At 45.4% G+C, this 9,764-nt stretch overlaps 1 protein-coding gene across 2 annotated transcripts; it reads left to right on the top strand.

The window, feature by feature from the left end:
- Nucleotides 1–906: 906 nt before the first annotated feature.
- Nucleotides 907–9,226, top strand: AP3M2 (adaptor related protein complex 3 subunit mu 2). 2 transcript variants are annotated; one of them, XM_026046987.1, is made up of 9 exons: nucleotides 907–950; nucleotides 2,501–2,762; nucleotides 3,972–4,143; nucleotides 4,509–4,646; nucleotides 5,160–5,245; nucleotides 5,754–5,887; nucleotides 6,618–6,825; nucleotides 7,135–7,279; nucleotides 7,682–9,226. In XM_026046987.1, the coding sequence occupies exons 1-9, from the start codon at nucleotides 934–936 to the stop codon at nucleotides 7,780–7,782; spliced, it is 1,263 nt and encodes a 420-aa protein (XP_025902772.1). In that variant the 5' UTR covers nucleotides 907–933; the 3' UTR covers nucleotides 7,783–9,226. The 2 variants fall into 2 exon arrangements, with proteins under 2 accessions (XP_025902772.1, XP_025902773.1); XM_026046988.1 differs by lacking the exon at nucleotides 907–950 and having other exon boundaries at nucleotides 2,452–2,762.
- Nucleotides 9,227–9,764: the final 538 nt, after the last annotated feature.

Raw genomic sequence — 9,764 nt, 5'->3', positions numbered from 1 at the left:
GGGCCGAGCGCGGCGGGGCCGCCCCCGGGGCTCGCCGGGCACCGCGCGGACCCCGCTCATCGTAACCCGCCGGGGCGGGAGGGCCGCGCTCCGGGCGGAAAATTGGGGCCGAAGCGGTAGAGCCGCTCGCCGGGAGCGCCTGTGCCGAGCGAGGGGAGCGCTTCTGAGGCACGCCGCCAACGGGACGGGCTTTCCAGCGAGGAATACCGAGGTAGGCTCATAATGCGGCGTTTTCGGGAAAAAAAGTAGGGTTTTGGTCACTTGCTGCGTGGGCCGTTGGGGACCGCGTGGGGTCGGGACCGGTGGAGGTGCCCGGTGCCGCTCCCGCCTCTTTCCAGCACGACTGGGAGCTGCGTGACCTCAAGGACCACACCAAATTCACAAAACCTTGTGCAATTCACAGAATTCACAAAACCTTGTGCAAGTCACAAATTTCACAAAATTTTGTGCAATTCACAGAATTCACAAAACCTTGTGCAAGTCACAAATTTCACAAAATTTTGTGCAATTCACAGAATTCACAAAACCTTGTGCAATTCACAAATTTCACAAAATTTTGTGCAATTCACAGAATTCGCAAAATTAAATTCACCCAAAAATCACACGCCAAAAAAAAGGTGAGATTTGCTAACTTCACAAAAACTCCTAAAGACGGAGGTATAATTTAAACAGGAGACACAATCATAGCAAGGAGTGGGGACATTCAAMGTATAACAGTGAAACAAAACTTTGCACCGCTCCTTGGAGCATCAGCCCAGAAACTGCTTTCTGTCTCCGCATTCACAGTAGGTTATTATTAGCAGCCTTGAAAAATTAATAGATGTTGCACGGTACTTAAGAAAAAAAAACAGCCTGTTTTCTTCTACTCACCCTTTTTTTTTTTTTTAATTTTCGCAGCACAGGCTGACAGCGAAATCATCAGGATTCCTGCATATGGCCCACTACAGATGGTAAGGAATTGTTTTATGGTAAAGACCGGGCGCAGTTTGGCAACACCGCTTTGTAACGCGGTTCTTTGCCCGCGCTTCGCGGGGCTGCTGTGTCCCGCTGCACCCAGCTGCTCTCGGGCTCTCCCAACGTCATCCAGCAGGACCACGTTCTCCAGCTGCAACGTTCTCCTTTCATTTTCCCGTTTGTAATGAGCCGCTGTGGAGAAAAATCGTATTTTTGTTTCTGAACAAAAATATGATCTTTGTGCTGACGGTTTGGAAGCAGCCGGGCAGCATTTCTGTAGGAGTAAACAGCCGTAGAACTGCGAATTGCTCTCTGCAGTTGCCAGGAAAATACTGTGGGTTTTTTTCTTGCTTTTTGGAGAAAGTTTACACTTCAGAGCAGTGTCCTGGCTCCACGGGAGCTCTTTAAAGGTCATCTGCTCAAGGGATGTTGACCAAGCATCTGTCATGATTACTTTTTCATAAATCCTTCAAAGAGACATGTATTGCCTCTCTTCCCTCAACAACTCTTTCCTTTGGTGGGGATTTATAATTTATTGGTCTATGGTTGCTCTTGCACCAGCACCAACATTACTGAAGACTTAAAAAAAAAAAAAAAAAAAAAAAAACGCTAGCATTACCGGAGGGAAAAATACAGAATGAACAAAATTATGAACTGAGTGAATATGCATATTTTTTTGACGGGGAGTGTAAGCCAGCAGAAGACATGGCAGTTCTTTAAGCAACGTATATAACACAGCGTGGCCCAAATAGCACTTGATGAAATCGAGACACTCTTAACACTAAAACACCAGGTAAAATGTTTTAAAAATATAAAATACTGCTGTAATTGACTGATATCCTGATCCTCAATGTACAATCCGTTACTTAAACTAGAATTAAAGACATTTTAAAACAGGATTTGCTGTTTTATAATGTTTTAAATGACTTCCAGTTCATGGCTGTTGAAGGCAGGTTGGTAAATGGGTTGTTTCTCCCGTGTTCTTTTCCATCCTAAAATAAATCTGACGTGTAAGATCCGATCCGACACACGTTGAATCATCTAATACCTTAAATAAGGTGGGTGTAAAAGGTGATGTCAGGGTAAACTAAATATATATATATATATACAGGGAAAAATCTCCAGAAGACATAAATGCAAGATGAAATATAAACTTTAAAGTCGTGTTTTTGTTTTTTCCTCGCATTCTGGCCCGAGCATTTCGCGGTCTCGGTGCTCAATGGGTCCAAACGGTCCCGGTTCCGTCACGAACAAAAATGAGGAGCCAAAAGTCGAGCGGGAGGGGCGGGGGGAGCGACGCCCCTTCCGGCCGCTCGGCCTCCCGCCCTTGGGGGCCCTTGAGTGGCGTGCAGCTCCCCCAATGGGAGCCGCGARCAGCGCTGCCTTTGGGCGCATCGTCACGCGCGCGCCCCCGCTCGGCCAATCGGAAGCCGYCGTTAGTAGGTCAGCCAATCAGTGCCCGCTGCTAGCGCCCGCCCTGCGGCGTGCGGAGGGGGCTTGCGGGGCTGAGGCGAGCTGAGGCGAACGCCGCCATCATGATCCACAGCCTGTTCCTCATCAACGCGGCGGGCGACATCTTCCTGGAGAAGCACTGGAAGAGCGTCGTGAGCCGCTCCGTCTGCGACTACTTCTTCGAGGCGCAGGAGCGGGCCTCGGAGGCGGAGAACGTGCCGCCCGTGATCCCCACGCCGCACCACTACCTGCTCAGCGTCTACCGCCACAAGATCTTCTTCGTGGCCGTCATCCAGAGCGAGGTGCCGCCGCTCTTCGTCATCGAGTTCCTGCACCGCGTCGTGGACACCTTCCAGGTGCGCCCGCGCGCGCGGCAGGAGCGGCCCCCGGCCGGGGCTCTTCTGCAGAGGCCGCCAGGAGGGCCTGGCGCTGCGTTTTCTCCTCTTTGGTGACTCTAACCCCTCACCTGGGAGCATCTGCAGCGATTTTGTTTTTCCCCTAGAGAAGCGATTCGCAAAAGTCGCCTCAGGGCGACCACAGCTCTCTCTGTGTCATCCTGGCTCTCCGTGTTGCCTTGCCATGGCCACAGGGCAGTGCGGGGACACCCTGTTTGCTGTTATCAGCGTTGTGGAGCCTGGCCTTAGAGTCCCCTGTGACCAACAGCCTTCCAAAATGCAAGAAATATGGGCTTTGGTCAAAAAAAAGAAGAGCCTCATGTGACCTTTGCTTCCACGTGCCAGTCTGTCATGTGGATGTGGGTTCTGGGTGATTTCCCTGTGGTGCAGGGAGTGAATCGCCTCTTTCGTTTAATGCCACAGTTGAAATCCTGGGAGATGTTCTGTTTGCTTTTCTGTAGGTGAGACCCCCTCCTTTTCTTAGGYTGCTCTAAAGAGCTCACGCTTGCTGAGCTTTTGGGTTAAGCTTTTTTGAGTGAAATGAGGGGCTTTCGTTTTGTTTTCCTCCAGAAAGGTGCAGAGATTCCCTTTATTCAAGGGAACACAAAAACACTATGCACGGATTTGCACGAAATAGAAAACTTTAATCAGGAGGTGCTCARTCCCTTAAACAGCGATGCTGCACAGCTAAGGTATTGAAAATYCTATAGGTAAGACTAGGGCAGATGAGGATGTCTCTATGTTTAATCCTGGATTCTAACGGAAGGTAGCTGTATACGCAAGTCAGAGTAATGAGTGAAGGAAATAAGCTTTTTGTGTTAATACTGCTGCTTAATTGGTTGCACCTGAGCCGTTTTGTAAGAGCTTATTAAAAAAAAAACTTTAAAAAAGCTAGCTGTAAATGAGAGTCTTTTTTATAGAGAGAAAATAACATATGATGTGCTGATTTGACAGCTTAACAGGGTGGGATGTGATGGAAATGTGCTTAGAACTTAGTACGTGTCTGGTGGAGTGTTCAGCGTGTCCAGTGGGTTTCTGGATACATGGGTGTTATTTCTGCTCCTCCCAGTGGAGGCTTGCACTGTTCCTACGTAGCAGAAGAGTAAATGATCAGGAAGACTCTTATCTTCAGCTTCTAGAGGTTGTTGAGTAATTATTTCTTTTGCACAGGATTATTTTGGTATCTGTTCGGAGGTGATGATCAAGGACAATGTTGTGGTGGTTTATGAGGTGCTGGAGGAAATGCTGGACAAYGGCTTTCCATTGGCAACGGAATCTAATATTCTCAAGGAGCTGATAAAGCCTCCCACTATCCTGCGAACAGTTGTCAACACCATCACAGGTACAAGGGGAAAAAAATAAGCAGATAAGCTGGGGTCAAGGCGAGAATTTGTGTTGCCCGATAGCCTCTGAATTTCAGCACAGCTAGCTCTTSTGTGACAGTGCTCTGCTCTTAGACTTGTGCCACTGCTGTTTGCATCTCTTTAGGAAAAAAAAAATTGAATACAGAGGCTATTTTTATCCTTATAGCCACGATACGACTACCTGGCTGAATGGGATTTTGTTTTGTTTCTGCTTGTTGGTTTGAAGCAATTCCTTACCAAACTTTACTGGAATTAGTYGCTGCTTAGTTAGATGAGGCCAGGTGTGACTCCTGGAGCGCTGACTGTCATTTGTGGGTTTCTCTGATCACCTTTCYTTTCCTAGGAAGCACCAATGTGGGTGACCAGCTCCCCACTGGACAGCTCTCAGTGGTGCCTTGGAGACGTACTGGTGTGAAATACACCAACAATGAAGCTTACTTTGATGTGATTGAGGAGATAGATGCAATCATTGACAAATCAGGTATGGAAGTTGCTTCTGCCCAAGACTAACCCATTCTGATTGTGCTTGAAGAGATAAAGTTTGCCAAGGAGTTGGTTTCTCCTCAAATGAGGGAAGTTGTGTTCCTGTTCTTCCTCTGGGGTCTTGCCAAAGTGTAGGTGCTGTTTAGTCAGATATGTTAATGAAGCATCAAGAAATGGACTTTGTCCTTTTCCATTGACCATTCCTGAGATTTTTCTATGTAATTCTATATGGGGAAATTAGAAAGCGAATGGAAAATCTCTCTCCCGGGGCTATTCTCTTAGTTTCAGTGTTTCTTAATCTTGTTGGGATCTTTGAACATTGGTAATCAAAATTGATGTTGCTGATGATGGTGGTTATTTGTATGCATCTTTTTGAGAAATGATTAGCAGTGAAAAATATATTGAATGACCAACCTAAAGGTGTTAGCGTTCCTCCTTTCACCTTGCTATCTTTTTCATGTCCTGATAATCTAGTTCGGGTTCATATAACCTCCTTTGCTTATTTTTGCAGGATCCACAATTACTGCTGAAATCCAAGGGGTGATTGATGCTTGTGTCAAGCTGACTGGCATGCCAGACCTTACACTCTCCTTCATGGTAAAGCTGAAAAAAGAGGCATAATATACTGTGCTTTTACTCAGATATCTTTAACAGCTTTTCGCAAACCTGCTACTAGGATTTTTGTTTCACTGGAATAGTTTCCAGTTAATCAGAACCTAGGAAAGGACTGGCACTGGAAGCTCCTAGTGAACTTCAAAAAACTTTGAGCTGAAGGCTTTTATTTTGGGTGCTTGCAAGTACTGTTCACGTGATACTTTTCTGATGTAAAGTGCTGTTAGACATATCTGCTAAAAGGACTTCTTTCCCTGTGTTTTCATCAATGTAATTATTTGGCATGACTAAATTTGTTCAAATATGTTAGTGTTTTGAGTATAGTTATTGCGCAGACATGTCAACATGAAATAGCTTAACATACCTTCATGTATGCACCTTCAGCTGGGTAGAGGGCATTGAGTGGTATACAGTTCATGCCTGGAAGCTGAGGAGAATAGATTATTGTAAGTAATACTGCTTTGTTGAGCTTTGTGCCCTTCTCTTATTTCAGAACCCCCGCTTATTGGATGATGTCAGTTTTCATCCGTGTGTGCGTTTTAAGCGCTGGGAATCGGAGCGAATCCTCTCCTTCATTCCACCCGATGGGAATTTTCGCTTGCTYTCCTACCATGTCAGTGCTCAGAAGTGAGTGGTGAATTTAGTGCTGCAAATTCTAGAATTTTTGATAGTTTTCACTTTCCCTTTTTCAAAATGTCTGCTTTCTTCTTGTTAGGAGCAGTCATTTTGAATATTTTACCATCAATATGAAGACTGATACCAGATGAACAAATTAAGGCAGGGGATGAATTAGGCAGTAGGGAGTTACCATCCTGCTGATTTTCTATGCTTACAATTTTTTTTTCTTTTTTAAGAAAAGTGAGATAATTCTGTAATACAGTTGTTTTCTGACATGTCTTTTATTAGAACTATGGTTTTTTGCTACTTGTTTGCGTGTCCCCTCCTCCTTCCCCCTGGAACTTGGCTAACTAGTAGCAGTTTGGGTTATGGATGCTAAAACACTTTGTTAGGCTCTGTCATATGTATATCAAGTTGGTGAAGAGGAGTAAAAGAAATCCAATTTAAAGCCAACACAGGTACTGTTTGAAACTACTTGCTAGTTTGATTGTGATGTGCAGGAGGATTCTCTCTTGATCAAGTATTCTACAAGTATTCTACGTTCCTGTCATGGGAAATAGAAAATCAGGACACAGAAACCATGCTAAAAAGGTGTAATTAACAGTGAAATCAGCATAGTTTGACTCTCTCCTTTTGCAGGAGATGGTTGCGYGCTATTTTCGGTGCGGAACGTGGCTGCGTCAGGAAGAGTGAAGGGAAAGATTTGTAAGGATGCTCTTTTTTTTTACTTTGATTCCAGTCTTGTGGCAATTCCTGTCTACGTTAAACACAACATAAGCTTCCGTGATGGCAGCTCACTGGGACGCTTTGAGATCACCGTGGGACCCAAGCAGACCATGGGAAAGACGATAGAGGGAGTGATGGTCTCCAGCCAGATGCCGAAAGGTGTCTTGAACATGAGCCTCACCCCATCACAGGGAACACACGTCTTTGATCCAGTTACAAAGGTGAGAAGAATAAGTGAAAGGAGAATTTTTAACCTTTCAGCAGTATGATTTAGGGGGAGCCTCACAGAAATAGGGAGGGAGAACCAAGGAGGCAGAGASAGCTGCTCCTTCAATGTATACTGCTGGTGAAGCAGAGGACCCCAGACTCTTTTTGGAGAAAGAAAGGGCGCTGTGTATCCAATATAGAGGAGAAGATGCTGAGACTTTTTGCTTAGGGAAATGATAAACACTTTCATTGGAAGGCCAGCCCTCTCTAGAGGGTGTTACTACATTCCTGGGTTTCACTGCTGCATTTTCTGTTCCTTAAAGTTGCTCTCATGGGACGTTGGGAAAATAAACCCCCAGAAGCTGCCGAGCTTGAAAGGGACCATGAGTCTTCAAGGTGGGGCATCCAAACCTGATGAGAACCCCACCATTAATTTGCAGTTTAAAATTCAGCAGCTGGCTATATCTGGTAAGTGATGTGGGATGAAGATGTTGAGTGTTTTGTGCCGTGTCCATGTACTGATGAGCAAGTAGCTGAYGTAGCTGTGCATGCTGAAGCACGTTTTATCTGAAATGTGTTCGGAGAACCATATACAGATTTGTTTTTCTCTCTTGCTTTGTAAAACAACCTACCCATTTCCTCCTGAATTTCTTTCTTACTGATTGCTAAATAATTCTTAGGGTAGSGATGTGTTTGCAAAGAAGGCTGATGACCGCTTGCATTTGCCAGCTTTTCTCTATTGAATTTCCTGCTTGCTAAAACTTCCCTTATGCGTTTTGTGCCCCTAGCATGGTTTTCTGTTCCTTTATTTTGTGGGCTTACCTGCTTTGTAGCACCTCTGGGTCTCACACTGTATTTGTTTGCCTTTAGGACTGAAGGTGAATCGCTTGGACATGTATGGGGAGAAGTACAAGCCATTCAAGGGGATAAAATACATGACTAAAGCTGGCAAGTTCCAAGTCCGAACCTAGAGGCGCCTGGCAGTGGGGAAGAGCACTTTCCTCTTTCTCTTGCACCTAGCTGTTGGATGCAGCCTCTCCCCACCATCACGCATTCAGGGTTTCTCCCTTATCTCTACAAGCAGCTGCTGGAGAGCTAGTGCTTGGGATGCTGGGGAGCAGGAAAAAGCAGGGCTGCCCCCAAAACATCTYATCCCTAACCGCCTCCGGAATAGAGCGGTGACAGATGGGAGAGGTGTTGAGGTCCCTTGGGATTAGTGAGTCATATATGTAAGCCTGTATCACCTTCACCTTGCTGTCCTCAAGGAAATTCTAGGGATTTACTCCGTTTACATCTGTTCCTTACGTTTTTGTTGGCTTTTATTCCCTATGCAGCTGAYGCAAAGTTGAACTTCCTTACAGCTCACCTCGGTGTGATGGTGTGGCACTGGCTCCTCTCCCTCCCTGGGGGTTGGGAGAGCTAAAATTCTTGCAGGCAGAGCGCTCGGCTGKACGTTCTGCTACTAAGAGCCTGGAGAAGTGGAAAGGTAGATTGTGTGGGATACCTCAGAGGGAGGAAGRGAAGGAAGGCATGTCTGGAAATCTCAGAAATCCTCTTTGTTTAATAATTTAAGTATCTCTGGGGATAGACTGTAAACTCCTGAAAACCTTAATATGGTCTTCTGTGAAAAGCTAGCAGAAGCACAGATTATTTTGTAACGAATGGATGATGATCTTGGAATGCAATTCTGTGTCTCATTTTTGCTTGATATTTGGTGTGGGGTTTCTCATAGCTTCTTTCAGGGGGTCAGGGAAATGCCAGAAGCTGTAAAGAAACCCACATGGAATCAAAGCACTGATGGGAACAGAAGCTGAGGCAGCTGATCACAATCCCAGTAACTTGTCCAAACCTYTTCTGGCTTCTGCTTGCCTCTTAAGAATGAAGGTGATACTGCTGTTCTTCTGCTCACTGATGTCTTTATATGAGATAACTGTGTCCTGGTACCTGTGTGGTGGGTTTTTTTTTTGCTGTCCTACCTCATTCTCCTTCCTTTCTCAATCAGCTGCTATGCAGGTGAATTGTAGCCTACACTGGATTTTTCCCCAGGGCCCTCTCTTCTGTAGGAGATGCTGCTGCATCTGCTGCATCAGTCTGTGCTCTGTCTCTCTCTACAACATAAATACGAAATGAAGGACCTATCTGCTGTTCCATATTGTCTGTAATGTGCTCTTTGGCCACTAGATGCCAATGTGTTTATTTTTGTGGTAGCAGAACCTGTCCATAAGCTGCTGTGCATGAAACTACAGCATCTRTGAGGTGGCTGTGGAGCTCAGCATGTGTGGTTTGTGCTTGTGAACAGAACAGTGTGCTGGATACTACCCGTTCTGGTTTGCCTGTGATGGATATGTGCAGCAGGTGGGTGGCATCTCAATTCCATGATTGCAGATTCCAGTGCAGCTGCCACTGCAGGTGGCCTCTGTGCTGAGCATGTTTGGTGCAAATATTACCTTTGAGCAGGGCGTCAATAAACTTCATTTTGACCTGTCCCCTGTGTCATTTCAGTGATTTGTGTGGGATTTACAGGATGCACCGTTGGTATTCAAGGATCAAGGTAAATCCTGTCCACTGAACCTTGACTAGTGGCGCCGTACGGAGGCGAACATGGTTATGCAGTGGAAATTACAAGCCGGGGGATGCTTTTCTGTCTAGAAAAATTGAACTTATTTTCTTAAAATAATTCTTAATGTTCCCAGAAGCAATGCTGAACTCTTCCTAGCACTTCTTTGAAACTCTGTCTTTAGACATGTAGATGAACTGCTTTTGTTTACTAGGTAGGGATTGTAGTAGCAGGCTAAAGGCCGTGCTTTAATCATGAAGACAAACACCTCCCTGTCTTCCTTTTCCTCAAGTACTGATATTGTCCTTTGGCTTTTTTGATTTTTTTTTTTTAATAACTGTTTCTGCTTCAGAGATGACTGTTATTCGGTTTTGGAGGGCTCTATGTGCAAAAGGA

This window comes from Nothoprocta perdicaria, unplaced genomic scaffold (assembly GCF_003342845.1).
Source record: "Nothoprocta perdicaria isolate Ctin4 unplaced genomic scaffold, notPer1 scaffold_466, whole genome shotgun sequence".
Lineage (NCBI taxonomy): Eukaryota > Metazoa > Chordata > Aves > Tinamiformes > Tinamidae > Nothoprocta > Nothoprocta perdicaria.
Note: the sequence above shows the minus strand (reverse complement) of the source record. Positions and strands in the feature narration are given on the sequence as shown.